This window comes from Crocodylus siamensis, chromosome 9, assembly GCF_052110815.1.
Source record: "Crocodylus siamensis isolate JL-2025a chromosome 9, ASM5211081v1, whole genome shotgun sequence".
Classification (NCBI taxonomy): Eukaryota; Metazoa; Chordata; order Crocodylia; family Crocodylidae; genus Crocodylus; species Crocodylus siamensis.
This window is the reverse complement of record NC_143403.1, coordinates 45182348-45206715: the sequence shown is the minus strand read 5'-3', so window position 1 is coordinate 45206715 and position 24368 is coordinate 45182348. Positions and strand designations below refer to the sequence as shown.

At 49.0% G+C, this 24368-nt stretch overlaps 2 protein-coding genes across 3 annotated transcripts in view; one reads left to right on the top strand and one right to left on the bottom strand.

Moving 5' to 3' along the window:
- Window positions 1-10646, bottom strand: part of LOC149857486 (uncharacterized) — an 18006-nt gene extending 7360 nt beyond the window's left edge. The window contains exon 1 of the mRNA XM_090063661.1: window positions 10524-10646. Coding sequence (XP_089919787.1) covers window positions 10524-10550 — 27 coding nt within the window. The 5' untranslated portion in view covers window positions 10551-10646. The remainder of the gene's footprint in view (window positions 1-10523) is intronic.
- On the top strand, window positions 10621-24368 carry TMEM208 (transmembrane protein 208). Of its 2 annotated transcripts, XM_090063663.1 has the most exons (6): window positions 10621-10746; window positions 11273-11368; window positions 15963-16022; window positions 16479-16615; window positions 22501-22585; window positions 23883-24368. In XM_090063663.1, the coding sequence occupies exons 1-6, from the start codon at window positions 10741-10743 to the stop codon at window positions 24018-24020; spliced, it is 522 nt and encodes a 173-aa protein (XP_089919789.1). In that variant the 5' UTR covers window positions 10621-10740; the 3' UTR covers window positions 24021-24368. The 2 variants fall into 2 exon arrangements, with proteins under 2 accessions (XP_089919789.1, XP_089919788.1); XM_090063662.1 differs by lacking the exons at window positions 10621-10746; window positions 11273-11368 and adding an exon at window positions 14936-15636.

Sequence of the window (24368 nt, the reverse complement as noted above, 5' to 3'; positions counted from 1 at the left end):
AAGTGCAGCCACTTCTGAAGTTAGAAAGAACTGCTGTACACGCAGAAACACGCCCCAGGAGTTTAGGACAGGGATGAGGAAGGCCATATCCCAGCATGAGTAGACTCCCAACCTACTATGAACACTCTGCTCAGCACCATGGATTGTTTCATGTTCACTTTGCCTACATGCTTTTCCTCTCAGAGGCACAAACTGACAAAAATAAAGGGGTATGCCACAGTACAACTTCAGTGAAAGCACACCTGGTTAGCTGGGATTCAGATTTTGTTTGGCTCCAACCAACAGCCATGAAAGTTGCAGCTACCAGTTTGAAACATGCACAGTTTGGATTCCTTGATCTGTCTCTCATTACTCAAAGGAGAAGTGGGCTCAAGAGACGTCAGAAAGACCTAGCTAAGTAGACACTGCTTGACCTCCTTACGCAGAGTGGTACATGAGAAGTGGATCCACAGGTCGGGGAATGTGCACAGGACACATTTGGCACTGCCTATAATGATCTTTGAAGACTGTATTTTACCTAATTATTATGAAGTTTACTAAATGCATGCAATGAGTCCATTCAATAGCAGGATTGTGAGAAAATGACCCAGGAAGTGGAGAGCAGATTCCAGCAAACCAAAGAGAGACAATACAGCAGCCATTCACTTTGATGCTCTGCCTCTGGGTCCAAGATCGGAAGAAAAAAGAATTTTGCTGGATTTAAAGTCAGACTCCCAAGAGGTAGGAGAAAATGGGGGAGAGAACTGCTGAGTAGATATCCAGAAGAACAGGGAAGTTAGGGAGTCTGGGGTAGGACAGGCCTGCCAAGACTACACTTAAAATGGACACCTGAGTAAAACCATTATTTTAAAATCCTTTTCCTCTCATGTCCTGCTTTGTCCTTAAGGTTTGTGAAGGTGTCTGGCCCTTAAGTTACCTACTGGCCATAAGCTCCTGATATGGACACTTTGTGGTACTGAACCAAATCAGGCCTGCTAAGTAAACAACCATCACAGAATAATATCCAATTGCTCATGGCCCAGTCCAACAGTGGGAGAATTGGAAGATGCTACCCCGAGTGGAGAGGTAAAGCCAGAAGGCCTCAAAGGGCACGTTCCAAGATGGGGGAAGAGGTGCAGCTAGCCCTGTAACCTTCCTCAACATATCTTCAGACTATACATGTCCCCCTACTCTCATCTCTCTTGCTTTGGCCCTCAAATTCTTTTCAGTTCTTTTCCTTCCCTTGAGCTATCCCCTTCCAACTCAAATCACAAGCCAGTCCCAATGCTATCTGGTGCACTGGCTTAGGGTGGTTATTATTGTTGTAATTTCTTTTATTTATATCCTGTTCTACCTAGAAGGGCTTGTTAAATAATGAGAGACTCTTTTACAGATGGGCTGACTGGGCGCAGTCTTTGGCACGAATCCAAAGCAATACATCTGAACCACTCTATCCCCTTCTCCTACCCAAACCATGAAATTATGGCACCATGCTATTTCCACCATGTTTGCAATGTTCGCATTTTCTCCCCTTCCTCTTGGCCTAACCCTGATCTTTGGGGCAGACACTGTCTGATTCTCTGTATATAAAAATATGTGTGTGAAGCTGTTCTCCCAAGTCATTTACTGTTGATTGAAACTTTGGACTGTGGCTTGCTGCAGAACCATATGTTGCCTCCCTCATTATCTCCGTTAAGGACACCTGTGAATGGTATTTCACAGCAATGCTATGATCACTGTACACAATACGATGGAATATCCTGTGTTTTTTTTAAACTTGTATTAATCCCTTGCTTTAAAGGTCTGTAACACAGAGAGAGTCAGGTCCTGCAAGGGGCTGACAAGTGGCAGTTTCCCTTAAAGGCAAAGCAAACCTGTTGAAGTCAAGGGATTGAAAGTGTTCCACACAGATCAGGAGAGCCAGGCAGTACATTGTAGCACTTGCACTTTAGGCCAGGGGTGGGCTACCTACAGCTTGCAGACCGGTGCCTGCAAAGGTCCATTTCAGGGGAGGCAGGGGAAAGGGGTGCATTAAAAGCAGTGACTTAAACCCACCTGGTCTGTGCTCTTGCTATTCTCCACTGGCGTTCCCCATGCTTTTTGGCGGCACCCAGTAAGTGGAAGGGACACAAAGCAAAAAGGGAATTGGTGCAGCAGCGGCCTGGCAGTAGCAATTGGGGCTTGGCAACTCCTAGCAGTGGATGGGTTGCAAACGACCAGCCCACTGCTCTAAAAGGTTGCTGACCTCTGCTGTAGGCCTTATACTATGAAAAAAAATTGTTCTCCTTTTGTTGATTGAAATACAGCTAGTGTCCACACATGAAAATGCTTCTAATGGGCTGCTGGGGAATAGGAAATACTCCAAACAGATCTGGTATTTTCTTGCTAGGAACCACTGCAGCTTGAGTTGCTTCAGCATCAATCATTCTAATACTGTAAGTACTGGCACAAACATTCACACCACAGCATGGAGAAAAATCAAACAGTGGATTGCTGCTCCACAGCACTCAGTTGTTAAAATTTCTAGTTGCTTCCTGACAATCCCTTTCACCTCTTGACTTCCCACTATCATGCTTCTCAGCCCTGTTTCCTAGTAAACCTCTGGTAATACCCTCCTCTCCATGTAATCCTTAGGACAATACCCTTCTCAGCAGCAGTGCTAGCCATGTTTTTCTCATTAAACACTGGAACTGGGGTTCAACATAAGTGACCCAATTCCATATGGGCTGTCAAAGTGCCCATTGTCAAAGTGACAATTGAACCATGACACTAAGATGTGGGGGGAAGTGGGCACGCTAGAAGGGAGGAATAGGTTGCAATCGGACCTAGACAGGTTACGGGGGTGGGCGGATGAGAACAGGATGGGTTTCAACACTGACAAGTGCAAGGTGATGCACCTGGGGAAGAAGCACCAGCAGCATAACTACAGGCTGGGGAACTCCCTTCTCCTCAGTGCAGAGGCAGAAAAGGATCTTGGAGTCATTGTTGAGGCCAAAATGAACATGGGCTGGCAGTGTGGGGAGGCAGTCAGGAAGGCCAACCGTACCTTGTCATGCATCCATAGACGCATCTCAAGCAGGTCCAAAGAGGTGATCCTCCCCCTCTATGCGACACTGGTCAGGCTGCAGTTGGAGTACTGCGTCCAGTTCTGGGTGCCGCACTTCAAGAGGGATGTGGACAGCATTGAGAGGGTCCAGAGGAGGGCCACTCCCATGATCAGGGGTCAGCAGGGCAGGCCCTACGAGAAGAGACTAAGGGACCTGAACCAGTTCAGCCTCCACAAGAGGAGGCCGAGGGGGATCTAGTGGCTGTTTACAAACTAGTCAGGGGGGACCAGCAGGCATTGGGGGAGTCCCTGTTCCCCTGAGCACTACCAAAAGTGACTAGAAATAACGATCACAAGCTGGCAGAGAGCAGATTCAGATTAGACATCAGGAGGCGCTACTTCATGGTCAGGGCAGCTAGGATCTGGAACCAACTTCCAGGCAAAGTGGTGCAGGCTCCTACCCTGGGGGTCTTTAAGAGGAGGCTAGATGTACACCTTGCTGGGGTCATTTGACCCCAGTACTCTTTCCTGCCATGGCAGGAGGTTGGACTTGATGATCTGCTCAGGTCCCTTCCGACCCTACCAACTACGAAACGATGAAACCAAAAAGTATTAGCTGTGATCACTGATTCAGAAGGGAAAAGCAGGTATTCATAAGAGAAGGACTGGACCCCCACCTGGCTGTTACTGTCCCATTAGGGTCCCACAGAGCCTGGAAAAGCCTCCCCCATTAAGGTGTGATTACCTTATTGAAATGAGGAACCCAATGGACCAGAGTCCTAAATTCCCATCATTTTGGTTCATTTTGATTGATTTAACTGATGTCAATTCCACTAAGCAGCTCTGCCTCCTTTAGCTAGCAAAGGAGACAGAACTGGACAGAAGTGCAGGACAGCATGGGAAAGCAGCTTTGACAGGAAAAAATAAGTTTGAAAGGGAGCAGCCTCCAGGACCCTGGGAATGGTTGAGCAGGTAACAGGCTTACCAGCAGCAAGAAAGAAGAATCCGGATGCATGTGGAAGTGGAACTGATAGAAATAAGAAAGTGATCCAGTAGAGAAGGCAGGAATAGAGGCCAAGTACCAAGCGGGGAAAGGCCAAGAGAGATGAAGGCTGACAAAAACAAGGGCCAGGGAAGAAAGACCAAAGGAGGCAGAAAGAAAAAAAGAACAAGATGAAGCGGAAAGGAACAAAGAATTGCTTGTGGGAGCAGAGAACAAGAGAAGTCAGATTTGCCATACCCTCTCCACCTTCTTGTCATTATCTCACAGTGGGCGCATCTACATGAGATGCTAAATGTGCAACAGACTAATTCTACTACACATTAGCGCAGGAGACAAAAGCCACGCTAATGCACAGAATTAGTCTACTGTCCATTAGTGTGACAAAAAAAGTATTCACTGGCACTACGGTGCAGTAGTGCTGAATATGGCACATTAATAAACATGTAGAAGTACCCACTGTTATTCATACGCGATGCATAGATTGGTCCTCGCGAGCCAGTGAGTGTGGGGCAACAGCTGGTGCGCCCTCCCCCCATGAGAATGTGGGGGCACCAAGAGAAGCGCTAGCAGCACTTCTGGGTTTGCCACCACCAGTGCCAGCGATTGGCTGCTGGTGCCCCCCCAGGATCAGGAGGCACCAGTCACCCATGCTGCTATTGCTATTTCCTTGCTCTGCCTGTAACTAATGCTACTGGAACAGCCTTTTCTGGAAGTTATGAACATAGAACAATGGCTGTGGAACATCTGAATCACAGTATCACAGTACTAGAGATCACAAGGACTACCTAGTTCTGTGCACAGACGATTTGCTGCTTCTAAACCATCCCAGACAGAGATCTAGCCATCAATCCATTTATTTGCTTGTGCTTGTTTAAATCACCATGGAATTATATGAATCCACCAACAGTAGCTCTTGTTGGCTTAAGATTGATATTTAGAGGTTTGTTTTTTGGGAATTGGCTTATAGGTTTTATTTATATATATGCATTAGAATAATGGTTATAACAGCAAGGGTTAATTGATTTTTAATAGACTGAGTCTCATACACAGGCTTCCCAGGCTTCAGAAGCTGACAGGGTGTCTAACCCAGGCAGGAAAACAGCAAGGCCACACATCCTGGGCAACTGAAAACATCCAAACTTTATTTTCACAATCGAGATAGGCCTGGCTCCAGAGCTGTAGCGCCTGCTTGCAAAAAGCCTTAAGCTTTCCGGTTTTGGGGGCACAGAACAAATTAGGAGGACACCGATAAAGCCCCAAATTAAGATGTGGGCATGTGATAGGTTTATGAAAATGGAATTTTGGCTGACAATACAGGATATGCACCATGTGACAAACACAGAGAGACCAACCAGCAACAGCCACGGATCAAGAGTCATCAGAAGAAAGAATACAAAAGGAAGTTTTCAAAACAGTGGGGGGAGAGGGGGAAACAGTTGGCATCAACCCCTGGCCTCCAAGGTTGCTGATGTTGAACACTCAAGCAAACAACCTCAAGGTGGTATTCATGTACCAGCTGGACAGACTGCTTGCCTTGTGTATATTCTGGGACTGGGAAATGTGGGTAATGTATGTTGTACTTGCTTTGCCTGCATTGCTTTTATCTCCTATCACTGTGTATCAAAAAATTTGCCTATTATCAACCAGCAGGAGTTGTGGTTGATCTGAGGGCTGTGCTTGCCTGGAGCAAAGCTATCAGGGCTGGGTTGTGAAGTCAGTGCCAACAGTTCTACCTAGCACCCATTCTTCCAACTACTTTTGAGAATGACATGTGGGATTACATCCAAAGTGTCACTGAAGTCCATGTATCATGGTAGCCCCATTCCCTTTATCCATAAACAAGTTTCCCTATCGAAGAAGGAAACTGAGTTAGCATGGTGTGATTTATTTTTGACAGGGCCATAATGGCTACTAATGGTCACCCCTTCAGGTGATCACTACCTCCAGATATTTACACCTTCAATGTTTGTAATTTGCCCTAGTAACTTCTTAGATATTGAAGTCAGGCTCGCTGGTCTTTACTTCCCCAGGTTCTTCTTTTTCCCTTTACATTAGACCTTCTCTAGTCCTATGAGGCCTCACCTGTCATCCATATTATGCCAGTGCTCCTGATATTTCTTAAACTAATACCATCAACATCCTAGGGTTAATTCTGTCAGTGACTGGGGTTAATTCCCTACTGACTCATATTCATTCTTATTTGTCAAAAGTTCTTTGATGTGCTCTATACTGATTACAATATACAGCCCTTCCTCTTCTTTGTTAATAATTTTCCTAGTAGTCTGGTCATAGTTAATTTTCCTTGTGCAGAGTGAAGCAAAGGAAGCACTGAGAAGCTCTTCTTTCTTTCTGTCTTCCTTGAGCAGCTCACCTTCTCTACAGAGCAATGAATCCATAGTGTCCCTGGTCTTTCTTTCCATCAGCCATAGTTGTAGATCATTATCTGCTGTCTTAAATATTTGTTGCTGGTTGTAACTTCTTTTTCACCTTTGGTTTCCTGATTTTGTCCTATATGTTCAAGCTATTCCTTTGCATACCTCTTTTGTGACACACCCTTCCTTCCACTGTTTATCTCTTGATTTTCAAAAAGCTACAAAATTCCTTGTGTAACCATATCACAGTCTCCTGCAGTTCTTACCTTCCCCCTGTATTGAAATAGTTTGATGTGGGCTTACAATGGAATTGTCAGCCCTCTTGGAGTCCTTTTTCTTTTAGTCTGTCTACAGGAACTTACCTGCTATTTGACAGGTCTTAGTGCCTAGTCACTGTGTACTGACCTAAGATAGTAACATACTTCTAGAGATAAAACTGACATCTTTGCAAGATGACCAGCGTCTCAAAAGCTTTGGATACGTGCTTTAGAGGCTATGGGATTTTGTGTCTTTCTATTGAAGAGTCACAGAATAACTGTGCAACAGACCATGAATGCAAAGAAAGACATTGAATAGAACTGAATCTAAGCAAGATCTATAAATACACTTACCCAAAAATGGTATGGGGAATGTCCAGATGAGGTCACTGGCTACTGAGCTGAAGACATGTAAAAACTGCCAGAGGGAAGCCAATTATACAACTTTCCAGAGAAATGCTCAATCCACCTTCCAGGAAGACTATTATGGAGAGTTACTGCAGTTGCACAGAAGCATAGCTAGTTATTTCTGTACACTGGGCAAAGCACATGAGGGTACATTGTGCCAAGCATGGGAGAGCTGAGGAAGGGTGTGCCAGGCGAGTCTTACCTGCTGCACTGCGGGCTCACCACACTTTGATGGATGCTGCTGTTACTGAGATATGGGCTCAGGTTGCTGTGGTACTGGGTCCCCACACATTGACTGTGATCCCTCTAAATTGGCACCCAGGGCTAGTGCTGTACTTGCCAAGTCCTGGGTATACTCCTATGATAGCAGTATGGGACTATGGACTTTGAATTACTTTCAATTGCTGGCCAATCCTCATGGAAAAATGGACTTTGAAAGAGCAGAGTGTAGCTCCTGGTAGATAGATAAACACACTGTTTAAGAGAGGGGTTCTGCTCTGGGTGAGGAACTGGCCATCACTATATTTAAACAAGAGGTACAGGAGAAAATGGGCATGAGGGGCAATGCCCAGCTTGAACTATGTATAAAACTCAGAGTACAATTGAACTGCTGGAAGTTAAAAGGGCTAGGGACTTACTCCAGAAGGGTTGATGCATTGTAATGGGTTGTGTACCTGCTAGGGGTGCACTGATAGAGATTTTTGGGGCCGATACCAATATCTGATTTTTAAGGAGGCATATCGGCCAATACTGATCCGATTTCCAATACAGCGTGGAGAGCTGCCTCCAATTAGTAAATCCATTGTAGTGAAAGGGGAGAGGGGGGCAGATCAACCCCTCCCCACCCCACCCCACGGTGAGAAAGGGGACAGGGACAGGGGCAGACACTGCTCAGCTGGGACAGGGCAGGGCAGGGGATGGACCCACTGCTCGTCGGGGGGGGGGATGGCTCCCACTGCTGCGTGCACCCCAAGAGGGCATGGGGGGACATGTGCCCCTGGATCTGCATGGGGCAGCAGGTGGGCTGCAGCTGTGTGCTGGAGCCAGTGCTGCACAGGGCTAGGCTTGGGGCAGGGTCTACGGAGGGGGCTGCAGCCACCCCAAATTTTGCCACGGTGCCACTCCCAGAGCAGCCCCAGCTCTTTCCAGCACATGGGGTGAGGCAGGGATTGAGATGGGAAAAGCCGGGGCTGCGCCTGTCCGTCCCCTCCCCTCCCTCACCCTGGGAAGGAAGTTGATATGTCCCCATGACCCTTCTTTACCCCTCCCCTTCCACTACAATGGACTTATCAGCTGGAGGCAGCTCTCCACGCTGCTTGGCTCTGCTCCTTGCTGCCTGAGTGGTGTGCTGTGGCTGTGCATGCACACGGGCATTTATCAGCCAAATTACTGGCCCCATCAGGCCAATTTCCAATACAGCCAATTTTCTTTATACTGGTACCGATCCGATATTGGACTGATGTATCGGTGCATCTCTAGTACCTGCTGCTCTTACTCTGTGGCAAATCAAAGCTAAATAGCAATAGCTAGAGCTGTTTCAGGCAAGGGTAAGTTGTCCAAGTTTTGCTTTCACTTGCATATGACTTTGTTTCCCATATGTCAGTTGCTCCACAGTAAGTCTCCATCCCCTTTTATTTTGCTGCAATTGGATCATTTGTTCATCTTCTGAGACTTACAAAGCTAGGTAACAGGCTATGGGAGGGTGTTTTCAAAGATCCATAATTCTCTTTAGTAAGAAAATAACTATGGTCAAGACAGTCCTCTGTCAAGCCTATGACCCTTGCTTTTCTGTGATGTGACCCCTGAAGGGTTTACACTAGGAAGGTAGAATGCCTACTACCCAATACAGAGCTCTGGGGGAACATGTCTAAGTGTCTGGGAGGTTCAGGAGGTCTCAGACACTTATTTCAACACCAAAAGAAGCAAGGCAGTGTCAGTGTCCCAGTGAAGGTCATCAGATAAAAGATCTGAGCCTGGAGTTGTCCCAGGAGTAGAAACAGCAACTAGATTCCAGCCATAACCTATCAGTGTGAAAATGTGTCACCCAGTGTGTAGAACATAGGCCTGGAAGATGACTCCTGGCTCAGAGCACAATTCCTTGCAGTAGTGTAACTAGAGGAGGAACAGCTACTGCTGCAGCCACATGATCATGCCAGAAACACGGCAGCAGCCAAAAACTGCCAATCCCCAATACATTGCAGGTGTCCTGAGCACCCAGCTGCCTTGTTATGCCTCTGACACTTTACTATATAACCCCAGTCAGAATTCAAGTTCAATTTTAAAACTAACTAGATTTCTTGCCCCACCAGTCTTCCTGCGAGGCTGTCCCAGAGCTTCCCCCCACAGCAAACCTTTTCTAATTTCCATCTTCAATTTTTTCCTGGGCAGTTTATACTTGCTCGTTCCTACGCCAAAGTAAGCTATTTAAGTTATCTGTCTTCCTCCCTGATGTTTACCCCCACAGTTGTATAGACAGTACTCAGATATCTTCTCAGCCTTCATTTTCATAAACTAAACAAGCCAAGTTCTTTAGTCTGGGGGCATAACACAGCTTCCACATTCCCCTGATCATCCTAGTAGTTTTTCTCTGCACCAACTATAGTTTGGTTTACATTATTTTCAGAGCACGGGCAATCTGACTTATTCCAGACGAGGGCTCAGTAATGAGGCCTTGTTCACCAACATTAATGCTTCACCATCTTTACTGCAAACAGTTTGCCTGATGCATCCTGTGATTGCATCTGCCCTTTTCACGATATCTTGTCTGTGGGCTCACCATCGTCTCACGACTAAGTTCTCTCTCCTCTGTCACTTCTAACTAATGAGATCCCATCCTTCAGCTGTGATTCAATGGGTCAGCTGCTGATCCTATGGCCCTGCACTTGGTGTTATTTCATCTCACTGGAGTCCTCAAGGTCACCCTTCCTGGGCCATACCCAGTTCCTCCTTTGGGTCAATGATGCCTCCCAGCTTCAGGTCATCAGGCAGTGCCATCAGCAGGCTCTTACCTGTTGGGCCCAGATCATCCATGGAAACATTGAACGAGACAAACCCCAAGGCAGATGTGCCCACCCCCTTGCCACACTTTTCAGCAGGGCCCTCGTCTAGCAGAGCCACCAGAGCTGCGCAGGGCCAGCACGGCACGTCTCTGCCGGGGCCTGCGGGGAACCAGCTCTCCGCCTGTTATTAGAAGGGGCTAGTGAGGGTGTAACACGTGCAGACTTGTGGCAGTTGAAGGGAAAACAGGCACATGAGCGGGACCCCACGCTCGTAGCAAGTGCTCCAAGGGGGGCACGAGCGGAGCCACCGGTGCTCACAGGAGGCGGCTAAGCTCGGGCCGGGTGGGCCGCGAGCGAGGAGCGCACAGCGCGAGGCCCGAAGAGGCGGCGCCGAGGGCTCCCTCTGCCCGGAGGGGCCGGCGGAGCGAGGAAGCCCCTGCCCGGGGCACTCAGCGTTACCTCCACAGGCAGCGCGGGCAGCTCCATCCCGCTCCGCCCCGGAGAGCGCAGGGCGACCGCTGCCGCCGTCACTTCCTGGTCTCCACGGCAAAGCCGCACAGGCCGCCGGGACTGCAGAACCGCCGCCGCCGCGTTGTGCGGGGTCGCTCCTTCCGCTTCCGTTAACGTGCCGGTGGGCGCCGGAAATCGGCTAGTGCTGAGCTGGGCCGGAGTCGCCATGGCGGTGAGCGCGGGCGAGCGGGGCCGGGAGGAGTGTGTGTCCCGCAGGCGGGCGCCCTGCGCTGCGGGGAGCCGCCGTCCTGGCGCGTCGGGGCCGAGCTGGCAGCACGCGCCGCTGCGGCCGGGCAGCCTGGCGTCGGCAGAGCTGCAGGGGCCTCTTGCTGTCGCCCAAGTGCACAGCGGAGACGCAGGCCCGAGGGGGCTGAGGGCGGGAGGCGGGAGGTAGGTCACAGGCCGGATGAAACACCGGTGCCCCGGGGAGCGCCGTGCTGTTAGAAACGTAGAGGGCTGCGAGTGAGTCCTGGTCTCCACGGGCGGTCGGGACCCTTTTCCCATGACAGATAGCAATGCTGCATTCTTGGCGCCATGACAGCGAAAACGGGGCTCCTTCAGCCTAGTTACTCCAGGCCTCCACAGCTGGGTCGGGTGGCAGCAAGTCATGGAGCAGTGCAGCGTGTGGGGACCGTGACAGGGTGGGAGTAGTGATGCAGTGATCCTTGTGCTAAGGGCGCTTTCTTTTCTTTACCCAGCCAAAAGGAAAAGTGGGAACTAAAGGGAAAAAGCAAATCTTTGAGGAGAACAAGGAGACTCTGAAATTCTACCTTCGAATCATCCTTGGAGCAAACGTGAGTGCGTGATGCTTTCTCCTTCTGACTGATGAGGCCCAAACCTTCTGTCTGAAGTTGGTGACCAGAAAGGAAGTGCATCATGCCACAAAGTTGCTTCCCCTCTAATGCCCACTTTTGCCTGATTACACTAGGTGGAACCTGAAGGGTTGAAGGCTAAAGGGTTGTCAGCCTGGGCTGACAGCTTTGTTTCAGTCAGGGAGGGTTTGAAAAGGCTCAAAATGGCCCCAGGTAATTTGTGCCCTTGGGGGATGTAGAACGAGAGGTGATGTGTAATACTGAGTCCCCAGAGACATGGAGGGAAAACCAATGCTTAAGCTCTTAAAATGAGTAAGAGGAGAATGAGCCTAATTTCCATTGCGTCCGGGAATGAGGTGACTAGGAGGTAAAAGCAGTATTACCAACTCTCATGATTTTTGACATTGTTCTTAAAATCCATGCTTTGTGAATGTGAAAAACTTAGCTCTTTCTCTGATATATACGTACATATAAATATATATCAAAGAAAGAACTAAGTTTTTCGCATTCCCAAAGAATTGACTTTGAGAACAATGCCAGAAATCTTGAGAGTTGGCAGTACTGTAGAGGCTCATTTGGAGGTGGGAAGGGCATTAACTCCTCCCAGATACTGAGGTTTTTACCTGTTTTTTTAATTGGTAGAGGATGAGAGAGGTATGGCCATAAAAATGACAGTTGGAATTCCACACCCCCCTGCTACTTGTACCTGTTGGCTTACTGCTTGCATAGTTTCATAGTTTCATAGTAGCTAGAGTCGGAAGGGACCTAGGTAGATCATCTAGTCCGACCCCCTGCCTTAGCAGGAAAGAGCACCGGGGTCAGATGACCCCGGCAAGGTGCTCATCTAACTTCCTTTTAAAAATCCCCAGGCTAGGAGCCTGCACCACTTCCCCTGGAAGCTGGTTCCAGGCCCTAGCCGCCCTGACTGTGAAGTAGCGCCTCCTAATATCTAATCTAAACTTACCCTCCGCCAGTTTGTGACCGTTATTCCTGGTCACTCCTGGCAGCGCACGGGGGAACAGGGACTCCCCCAATACCTGCTGATCCCCCCTGACCAGTTTGTAGAAGGCCACAAGGTCCCCCCTTAACCTTCTCTTGTGGAGGCTAAACAGGTTCAGGTCCTGTAGCCTCTCCTCATAAGGCCTGCCCTGCTGACCCCTGATCATACGAGTGGCCCTCCTCTGAACTCTTTCCATATTGTCCACGTCCCTCTTGAAGTGTGGCGCCCAGAACTGGACGCAGTACTCCAGCTGCGGCCTGACCAGTGCCGCATAGAGGGGGAGGATCACCTCCCTGGACCTGCTCGAGATGCATCTGTGGATGCATGACAGGGTACGATTGGCCTTCTTGACTGCCTCCCCACACTGCCGGCCCATGTTCATCGTGGAGTCAATGACGACTCCAAGATCCTTTTCCGTCTCCGTGCTGGCAAGAGGGGAGTTCCCCAACCTGTAAGTGTGGTGCCGGTTCTTCCTCCCCATGTGCAACACCTTGCACTTATCAGTGTTAAACCCCATCCTATTCTCATCCGCCCACCGTTGCAACCTGTCAAGGTCAGCTTGTAGCCTATTGCACCCTTCTAGTGCACCCACATCCCCCCACATCTTAGTGTCATCAGCAGACTTGAACAGGGTGCTTTCTACCCCGTCATCCAAGTCACTGATGAAGATGTTGAACAGTGCGGGCCCGAGAACCGAGCCCTGCGGAACCCCACTGCCCACATCCTTCCAGGTCGAGAAGAACCCATCCACTACCACCCTCTGGGTGCGGCCCTCCAACCACTTGGCGACCCATTTGACCGTGTGGGCATCGACACCACAGTCTCCCAGCTTTTTGATGAGGACAGGGTGAGAGACAGTGTCGAAAGCCTTCCGGAAGTCCAAAAAGACTACATCCACAGCAACCCCTGCGTCTAATGATTTGGTGACCTGATCGTAAAAGGCCACCAGGTTGGTCTGACAAGACCTGCCACTGATGAACCCATGTTGGTTGCCCCTGAGCATGCATTCCCCCGCAAGGCCCTCCTGGATGTGTGCCAGGATAATTTTTTCAAAGAGCTTACCCGGGATTGAGGTAAGACTAACTGGCCTGTAATTTCCCGGGTCCTCTTTTTTTCCCTTTTTGAAGATAGGGACCACATTGGCCCTCTTCCAGTCCTCCGGCACCTCGCCAGAGCACCACGAGTGCTCATAGAGCCGCGCCAGGGGTCCCGCAATGACCTCGGCCAGTTTCTGTAGAACCCTAGGGTGAAGATCGTCCGGACCAGCGGACTTGAACACGTCCAGCCTCTCCAGAAGTACCCTAACTAACTCCTCGCTAACCCCTGGCCCAGGCGTGTCTCTCTCGGGGCCCGAGGGGGGCCCAGCAGGGAGGTGGCTGAACTGGTCCCTACTTAGGAAGACAGAGGCAAAGAAATCGTTAAATATGTTAGCTTTGTCATCTGGCGTGATGACTAAGTTGCCCATCGTGTCCTGCAGGGGCCCCACATTACCCGGGACCCTCTTTTTACCCCCTATGTATTTGAAGAAGGACTTCTTATTGTCCCCAATCCGGGAAGCTAGTCCTATCTCCATCTCTGCCTTGGCCTTCCTGACTGCCCCCCTACATCCTTGGGCGACTGTAACATAGTCCTTCTTGGTGATGACCCCATCTCTCCATTGGGTGTATGCCTCCCTTTTAGCAAGGAGACATTCCCGGATGCTCTTAGTGAGCCATGGGGGTTTATGTGCCCTCCTGCTCCCTTTGACCCTTGTTGGGATTACCTCCCTTTGGGCATGGAGGATTGTCTCCTTAAGGAGCAACCACTCCCCTTCGACATCTGATTCCCTTCCCCTCTGGGTCCTCAGCGCTTCCCCAACGATCCTCCTTAGCTTGTTGAAGTCAGCCCCCCTAAAGTCTAGGGCCGTTGCCTTGCTGCAGCCCTTTGCCACCTTACGCTGGATGGTGAATTCCAGCAAGCGATGATCACTGTCTCCCAGGTGGCCCATCACCCGCAGCCCCCTCACCAGGTCATCACCCGTGGCCAGCACCAGGTCCAACAAGGCGTCTCCCCTGGTGGGACTGTGCACCTCCTGGGTTAGATGGAGGTCCTGCACTCTGGCTAAGAACCGACGTGAGCGATCAGACTTGGCTGACTGCTCCTCCCAGCAGATGTCTGGGAAGTTCAGGTCCCCCATGATGACCACATCCTTAGCCCTCACTGCCTCTGTAAGCTGACCTAAGAATTCCTGGTCGAGCTCTTCTCCCTGGTTGGGAGGTCTATAGTAGACTCCCACCGTTAAGTCTCTCTCCCCTGGACTGCCTTTTACTCTAACCCAGAGCACCTCAGAGTGCCCCCCCTCTACCCCCTTGCTAATTAACGAGGAAGTATATTCCTCCTTGATGTAGAGTGCTACTCCTCCACCTTTCCTTCCTATCCTGTCCTTCCTGTATAGCCTATAGCCCTTGACACTCACCGCCCAGTCATGCGATGAGTCCCACCACGTTTCTGTGATCCCTACTATGTCAGGGCTGGTGACAGCTAGGAGGAGGGCGAGTTCCTCCTGCTTCTTCCCCATACTTCGAGCATTCGTGTAGAGGCATTTGAGGCCTCCAACGGTTGTGCCCACTGACCCCCTAGTCTCAGCAATGCCGCGTCCCCCATCGCTTACCTGTTTCTCCCTTTTGACCATTGGTCTGGGCTCGCTGGCTGTTGCTGGGCCTGGTAGTTCATCGTCTCCTCCGCCCTCATCTTCCCCCTCCCCCGACGAGCCTAGTTTAAAGCCCGCCGAAGGAGGTTCACCAACCTGGAAGAGAACACACGCTTACCTTTAGGGGAAAGGTGGAGCCCATCCCATCCCAGCATGTCTCTCATCACGATGTGCCGGTCATGGCTGAGGAAGCCAAAGCCCGCCTCGAAGCACCATTCCTGTAGCCTCCAGTTGGTCTCCGCTATGCACATCTCGTGACGTCTGCCTCGACCGCTCACTGGCAGGATGGAAGAGAAGACCGCCTGTGCGCCCATCTCCCTCAGCACGCCTCCCAGAGCATGGTAGTCCTCCATCAGGCGATCAGGGGCTCTCCTGGCCGCATCGTTAGTACCCACATGGACAAGGACCATGGAGTAATAATCGGTAGGCTGGATGATGGACTGGAGCATCCCCTTCACATCCTGAATCTTCGCTCCGGGCAGGCAGTAGACCTCACGTGCTGAGGGATCCTGGCGACAGATGGGGCCCTCCGTACCTCTCAGGATGGAGTCACCAGTGGTGGTAGGTGTGGCTACAAGGTTTAAAAGGACTAAGGTACCAGGACAGTAAGGAGCTGTCCTTCAGTCTGCAGTCAAGCCATTGTTTCTGTCATGCTGCAAACAGCTCAGGTGCCTGTGACATGCTTAGCTCTGGTTGTTCCCTTTTAGAGTCAGCTCTAGCTTTCTGGCCCCAAGGAGCATGCCAAGAGCTTGTCACTTTGTATTGTGTTGTTACCTGAGACGCGCACCAAACTTGGGGAAGGACCCAAACCCCATCACAGGCTTGGTGTTTTCCTTCTCTCATGCTTACTGACATAGACTGCTGGTTTCTGTTTCCTTTCTCTTCAGGCAATTTATGGAATTGTAAATCTGGTGGTCTTCTATACGACAGCCTCCTTCTGGACCTGGGTAATTACCTTTGTTTCTTGTCTACCGAAGTTTGAGGAAAGATATAGCAGATGGGGGTGTTATTGATTACATTTTCCTAGCTTTCCTCCTGCTTCTCGCTGCAGCTGTGAAGAACCTTTCCTGGGGCGGTGAAAACACTACCCCTCCCCCAATCTTACAGGGTTTTTTCTGGAATGGAGCTTTCATTCATGATTTCTTGGGCCTGATACCTCCTGAATGTTTTTGGACTGCTCTGCTAAGCTAAATGTAAGCTGTATCTACCCAGACATTTGGAACCCATGTGAGGAAAGAATAGGTCTCGGGCAAGCAGCTGGGGGGGATGGAGAGCGTCTGCCTAGCATCACAGGTTTGAAATGCCGGTACAATAAGAGGGCATGTGGCTTCATTCATGACCCTTTACCTGGGGCCCCTGTGAACCTGTCCCTTTCATGATTGACCTGTGTTTCCTTGTTGCAGGTTGCATTTGTGTTCAGCTTGGTGGTCTACGGTGCCAGTTACCGCTCCATGAGCTCCATGGCAAAGCCGTCTTTCACAGATGATGGCACCCTGGCTGATGGAGGGATTGACCTGAATATGGAGCAGGGCATGGCAGAGTGAGTGTCCACACCCACACGAGTCCAGGTGAGCAGGACCTGCTGCCTGAGCGCACACAGCCCTGTGTATCCCAGAGGGCATGGGAAGGAACAGGCAGAGCCTTGGCTCTGGGGAGCAGCTATCATTGTATGAAGTTTGCCTCCCAAGTCACCTCCCATGTGGAGAGCACTGGGAAGCCCTTTTCATTGTGCTTATTCCAGTTCTGGTGAAATTACCTTCCAGTACTAAGTCTTTGCATCTAGTTATGCCTCAGAATGTCAGACATGGGACACCATATAGAATGTGTCAGGCTGGACGGGGCTTTCTCCAGGTTCTACAGACAGAATCACTCAGTGGCCAGAGCCAACTCTTCTCCCTGGCCAGTTTGCTTCTCCCTTTGGTTGTTACCATCTGTCCCCACTTCACTTTTCTCCTGTGCATTGACAGGCAGAGTGGGAGGTTTAGTTCACAGGCAGCCTTTCCCCATTTGCGCCTTTTTGAGGTGACAGGGCTCTTTTTCTTGGGCAGGCTGCCTGCAGCACGTACGCAACAGTGCTTTCCTTTAAACAGAGTAAGGTTTGTTAACAAGTGAGAGAGAGAGTTTGCTCAGTGCCTCTCAATTAACCTCTGCTAGAGTGGACACCCCAGTTCAGTGACACTACCAGAAAGTCAGTCTTATAGATTTAAAATCAAGTCCTTGGTCTCTGACCTCTCCTCTCAGAGATCCAGACTGTACTCCAGAAAAATAGAGTAAGACAGAGTCCTCTCCCTCAGCTTATTCCACCTGTTTGTTGAGTCTTTGTTAGAGTGCATTGCCATCCATCAGGTGAAGTATTTTGTTTGTGTGCACTGTCCCTCCACCCCCTCTGTTTTATCTATTTAGATGATAAACTCTTGGGGCGAGAACTGTCTCTGGGTGTGTTGAGAGCCTAATGCAATGGACCCTGTTCATGGTTGATCCCTAAACACTGCTGTAATATGGGTAGTAATGGAGGAAGGACTAGCCACATCTCAGCGAGGCTGTTACCAGAGGGAAGCAGATCAGAGTGGGTTACCTATGCAAGTATCAAAAGTTGGTGAGGAGAATACAGAAGAAGCCTCACTACTTTGTAGCATGCTCGTTGTCCATTAGACAATTCTTGGAGGGACCGGCCTGTTGAGAGTTAAATAAGACAATTAGGGAACATGTCTTCTGATATCCCTAAAGCAATGTTGGTTGATGCTGGGGAGGGTATGCAGGTAGTGGATTAATCTAGATATGTACCTTTCATATACTGTCCCTCTAAAGCACCTACTGTAAGCTACTGAACTGAACAGATGATTTGTGTGACCCATGTGGCATTCCTTACATTCTAGTGAAATCTTGCCATGAAAATCAAAAGGAGTTAAAGTGGTGATTCTTAGCCAGGGCACTCCCTATGCCTGAAGAAGGGTGTTTGTGCCCAAAAACTTGCAAAGAACAATTTTTCCAACTATTTAGTTGATCTAATAAAATATATCACATCTACCCAAAGAACCGTGTATGCCTGTGTCCTTAGACCAATATGGCTACAACCAACAACCCTAAAGCACAGGAGATTTCAAATAGGAATCCAGAGTATCAGAAACATTCTGACCTGTTATGGGCTGTTGAATTCTTGGCAACAGAATAGCTCTGTTTTCTGTAGTCAAAAAAACAAGTGACAGTTCAGAGCTGACATTTTTGAGGGAGGGACTTAAGTCTAATGAGGAATGTTTTGAGCCTAAAAAGGTTGAAAACAACTGGGTTAAAGTAACATGCCAAATTAGACAATTGATACTGCACTGCTTTACATTCAGGAGGCTCCTGCAGAAAAGGCCAAAAGCTGAAACCTTTTGTAAATTGGAAACCCAAATACTACAGTAAACCATGATGAGGTACTTAAACTGCACAGGGTGCCTGGATAGCATTTCTGCCTTGCTCCCTGGAGTGACTCTCCCAAGCATTTCTTTTGTATTCTGTCTTTGTTTTTTTCCCTACTCTTTTGCTGCTTAACCCCGCTGTTCCAATCTTAAATGCTTTCTATGCGCATTGCTCTGCACAGGGCAGAACAGTACAGAAGAAACATGAGTGTGCTGTCTTCTCTGAAATCCTCCCCTACTGTAGGGAGCTGTTTGGAGGGATAATAAGGCCATAACTGATGCTCAGGAAAAGGTGAATCTAAATGATTACTTTGTGTCAGTCTTCCACCTGTCCAAAGGGGTCACCCTGTCAGATAGGACTCAAAGCACCCAGGGGATGGGAGATGGTCCCACAATTGACATAAATCAAGTGAGGGAACACCTCAAAAGATTTGATATCCACAAGTCCGCAGGCCCAGATGGTATGCACCCAAGAATCCTGAAGGAGCTGCCGGACTCCATAGCATGTCCTATGGCAAAGATATTTGAGAACTCGTAGTGCTCAGGAGAGGTACTAGAGGATTGGACAAGAGCCAATGTGGTCCCAGTCTTCAAGAAAGGAAGGAAGGAAGACCCAGGGAATTACAGACCAATCAGTCTGACATCCATCCCTGGAAAGATCTTGGAGAAAATTATCAAGGGTTCCATCAGCAGCAGGCTAATGGAAGGCAACTTTCTGAGTGCCAGCCAACATGGCTTTGACCCACCTTGTCTCTTTCTATGGTTAGGTGGCACATTGCCTGGACAAGGGAAGTGAGGTTGATATCATATGCCTGGACTTCAGGAGGACTGTTGACTTGGTCTCCCATGATGTCCTCATGAGTAAGCTGGAAAACTGCAGCCTCAACCATCTCACAGTCTGATGGCTGGGGAACTGACTCTGGAGTCGGACCCAAAGAGTACTGGTTGATGGGAACAAATCAATATGGCGCGAGGTGACTAGTGGTGTCCCTCAGGGCTTGGTACTCGGGCCAGTACTCTTCAACATTTTCGTTAATGTTCTGGATTTGGGCGTCAGATGTGTATTGGCAAAGTTTGTGGACAACACTAAACTATGGGGGAAGGTGGTCACACTGGAGAACAGGTTGAGGATACAGACCAACCTGGACAGGCTTGCAAGGTGGGTGTTCCAAAACCTGATGGCATTTAATGCATAGAAGTGCAGGGTGCTTCATCTTGGGAGGAAAAACCAGCATCATACATATAGGCTCGACAGTGCTGCGTTTGCTAGCACCACAACTGAAAGAGACTTGGGGATATTGATTGACCACAAGATGAACATGAGCCACCAATGCGATGCCATGACCAGCAAAGCAAACTAAACTCTGCCATGCATCCACCAATGCATCTCAAGCAAAACCAGGGCTGTCATCCTCCCGTTCTGCTCAATCTTAGGTCACAGCTGGAGTACTGTGTCCAGTTTTTGGGCCCCTCACTTCAGGAGGGACATGGATAAGCTTGAGAGTCCAGAGGAGAGCCACCTGCATGATCAAAGGCTAAGAGAGCAAGCCTTATGAGGAGAGGCTGAGGGACATGGAATTCTTCAGCCTGGAGAAGAGAAGGCTCAGGGAAGACTTGGTAGCAGCCTATAAATACATAAGGGGCGTGCACCAGGATCTGGGAGAACAGTCTAGGGATAACAAGGTCCAACGGCCACAAACTTCTGGAAGGCCAATTTAGATTGGACATAAGGAAAATCTTTATGTTTTGAGCATCTAGGGTCTGCAATAGACTCCACTTACAGGTGGTGCAGCACCTACTCTGGGCTCATTCAAATGGCTTTTGGATGTTTATCTTGCAGAAGTCATTTGACCCCAGCAGACTTCCTGCCTACGGCAGGGGCCTGGACTTAATGATTTTCCGAGGTCCCTTCCAGCCCCTAATGTCTATGAGTCTATGAAACCATTCAACGTAGTGTTTCTCAGCAACCTGGCAATACCACACAAGCATGTGTGTACTAGGTATTGATGGGGGAGATGATCTGCAGAGAAAAAGATCTTGGGTTGGGGTTTCTGTTGGCTTGTTATAAACGTGGAGGTAACTGGAACTGAAACATTCCTGGATCATATAAGTACAGTGGAATCGCATCTTATGTGCATTTAACTTATGTGAATTCAGCTATATGCGCCTGGCTGCTGGGGCTGGCCCGCTGGGTGCCGGCCGGGGCACGGCGTGTAGTGCAGTGCCACCTGGTATTGGGGGGCGGCAGCTCGCTCACGCTCAGCTAGCTGCCCTGGCAGGATGAGGTGGCGGAGGACAAGAGGGGCGAGGAGTGCACCCGACAGCAGCAAGGACATGCAGAGCAGCAGTGGCAGGTTGTCCCCCGCCACCGCCCCATAGTAGGCACAGCTGTTGCACCGCACGCACACTGCTACTACAGGGCGGCAGTGGCGCGGGGTAATTTTTACCATTCATGATTTTTGCCTTATGCGCTGACTTCAGAATGTAACCCCATATAAGATGTGACTCTGCTGTAGTATCTTTCATGTCTATGTACTGCTGCCAGGTCCCTTCAGCCTGTGCAGCTCAGAGTTGGGTTTACTTGCCTGAGGCAAGACTAGAATTTTGTTCCATTATAAATATGGCACACAAGAAAGCCCCGATATTAATACAACAGAGCTAGTGCTACAAAGCACCAAAGTCATACAATTCAAGTTTCCTGCCTAAATGAGCCTCTGCCTCCATGCATCTGCGCCTGAGCAGTAGTGTTAGGCTATGGGAACCCATATTTTCACAATAATTGTGTCCCATTATTTTCTAGAATAATTGATAGAGGTGTGCAATGTACTACTTATTCTGCTGCACTCACTGTTGGGTGAATGGCCACCTCCCATGTGAAGTACTTTTGGAAGCATCAGGTGACATCTCCAAGTAATGGTGCTGTCTCTGTGACATGATTCACTGTGCTTCAGTTCATGTGAACCACTGTTGGTTTGAAATGTATTTCCATTGCTGTTTTAAAAACGAGTGGATGTTGCGCCCACCTTCAGGGAGATGGGCAGATGGTCCTATGGTGTAACATCATGTGTTTTGCACTCCAGTGTGAGATAGGGTAATGAAGTGTCACCAACTTCATCTCAGCTTTCTTAATGCTCCATTTGTGGCTGTGGTCTATGCATGCACAAACCCAGTTGTTCTTAGTTCCATTATGTTGTAGTCAGTGCAAGTGCAGAGCTTTGAGTTTCTCTTACACAATAGTCCATGTAGGCCTTTATCCAGGCTCAGAAGAAGTGTATTGTGCAGTGGCTGAGTAGTATGGTGCCATAATTGCTGATGTGTCCAGCCCACACCAACCAGCAGCTTTCAGTGCCAATCTTTGGCATCATACTCATTTTGTATGTGTATGTAGGGGGATGGGGAATGGAAACTGCAGAAGAGACTTGGCTAATTGGGGTGGGGATTATCCTTCCCTTTGGCATGTATGGTGTACACTGGGTGTGATTTTTCCATTAGATGTGCTCCCCAGGAGTTCAGAACTATGTACAGCTGTGCATGTGCCCAGGAAATGTCCTGTCTGTGGCCCAGGGTTGGCTGTCACGTCATGGAATTGCAAAGAGAACCCCGTCTTCGTGGTGCTGCCAGACAGGAGCATGTGAGATGACTCACCTTGGTGTAGGATGTGGGTCACAAGGAGCTTCCTGCAATTTCATTCATCTTCTTTCAGTTTCATTAATTCTTTTCCCCTGCCTTCCCCCCGTGACGTCCCAGCCTCCAGGCTCCATTGATTTTTGGCCAAATTATAGTCAGTCCAGAAGATGCGATTCTGACCTGGGCTTACGCAGTAGATGTTTCTGTTAATTGTAATGCAAATCTTGTTTCTGTTGAAACCAAGACTAGGACTATTTCTTCCCAGACAAGAGTTGGTCAGGATTATACTGTGGAGTTTGCTGTGGTTGTTGGGACTGCAAATGTACTAGGACAGAAAATTATATGCTCTGGGCTCTGGACCAGTGAAATTAACATGAAGCTTTTTCCTGTCTCTCAGGCATCTCAAGGATGTGATTCTGCTGACAGCAATAGTCCAAGTGCTCAGCTGCTTTTCCTTCTATGTCTGGTACTTCTGGCTCTTGGTAAGCCTTATGGGCATTCTTACCCGTCTTCCCTTCCCTTCCCTTCCCCTAATTTATACCCCGCCCCTTGCCACATTTTTTTGCACAGTCACATGATGTATAGCCCTACACCAGCATAACTTACTTGAATTACCTGGGAAAACTCAGGGGTAAAACAAGTGTTGTCTGTCTGCAGCTGATCCTGACAGCCCTTTGCCTAGGTAAAACGGACTCTTTCCTGCTCCCATGCTGTCTAGCACATGGCTCTAGAACAGCTGCTCATCTCTCTGCTCTGGATCCTGGTGTACAAAACGAATGGTAATAACACCAGTACATGTCCCATGTCCGTGCCCCTGATTCCCCAGCCCAGCTAAGAGCTGACTTATGGTAAATCATGCCACCTCCATTCCTGGTGTTGTGTATAAGAAAGAAGGCCATTATACAAGTGAAAGATGGAACTAATTTTAGACCCCTGGCAAAATGACGGAGTAGAAATACAGAGGTCCAGAAGGTGAAGGTAGAACAGTAGGACAGGAGAAGGAGATGTGGCACTGGGAGTAGGCACAGCAAAATTATGATTTGTGAGAGTACTTCACACTTTGTTCTTCAGTTCACATGGGGCCCCTGTGTGAATTCAGGTGCTCAGTGTTCTGCACCTCAGACAATCAAATGCTTAATTCTTTGGATCTCTCCGATTTTACACCTGCAGTGTTCAAATGATGTTCATTTAAATACAGTTTCATGCAGAGATTGATTAAAGACCCAAGGCAACTATGTTAACCTGCCTTGTCGGTAATGGATGCCTTAAAGAATGCTTAAAACAAGCAGTTATCAAGATGGTTCATCAACATTCTTGTGTGGGGGAGCATACAAGTGTTCACATCACCATCAGTGCTAATTAGCTCCTTTATTGTCAATCCTGGGAGAAGAGGACTGGATTGAATGAACCAGGGAAAGTAAATAGATTGTATTTGTGGGAGTAGGGCTGTGGGGAGGATGGTAACGCCCAGCTTCCAGGGAGCTGAGCCTGTTTGTGGACAAACAGGAGTTGAAGAAAAGATTCTCATTAGTAGGGCCTATCGTTAGGTCACTGAGTTTGTATTTAGACACTGACATAAGGATCCCTTTTCCCAGAAGTGCTGAGCACCGGTCCTTGCCTCCTTTCAGCTCCTTGCTTAGTGTACTTGGCAATAGCGCAGCACAGTTTAATCCTGGTGCTCTGTCCTTGGGGTCTGATTCCTACAGACTTGCGTATTACCTGATGCCAGAGCTGCATCCTGCTGGGACTGACTGTGATGTCTCCACTTGTTTCTTCCAGGCTCCAGGACGGGCACTGTATCTGCTTTGGGTGAACATACTGGGGCCATGGTTCACAGCTGACTCTTCAGCTGTAAACCAGGAGCCGAATGAGAAAAAGCAGCGCCGACAAGAACGCCGACAAATGAAACGCTTCTAGCTGCACACAGGAAGATGGATTGCATCAGATCCATCATCTCCACGTTGTTACTTTGTCAGGGATGCGATTTAAACCAATCAGAAACCATCACAGTGTCTGTGCCCCTCCCCCCCATTAATTATGTTTCGCTCTAGAAGCTGCAAGAACTTCCCTTGACTGGTCCTGAGGATCACATCGGGGAGGGGCTCCACTAATTGGGGCCTTACTCAGTGTCATGCCAATGGGACGGGGAGGCTATGCTGGGATGCATGTAAATATCTTTTTAAAGCTGTGCTGTACTGATCTTGGGGGGATGGAGGGCTTGCAATGCTGCAAGAAATATTACATTAAAGAACAGAGTCTAAGTGA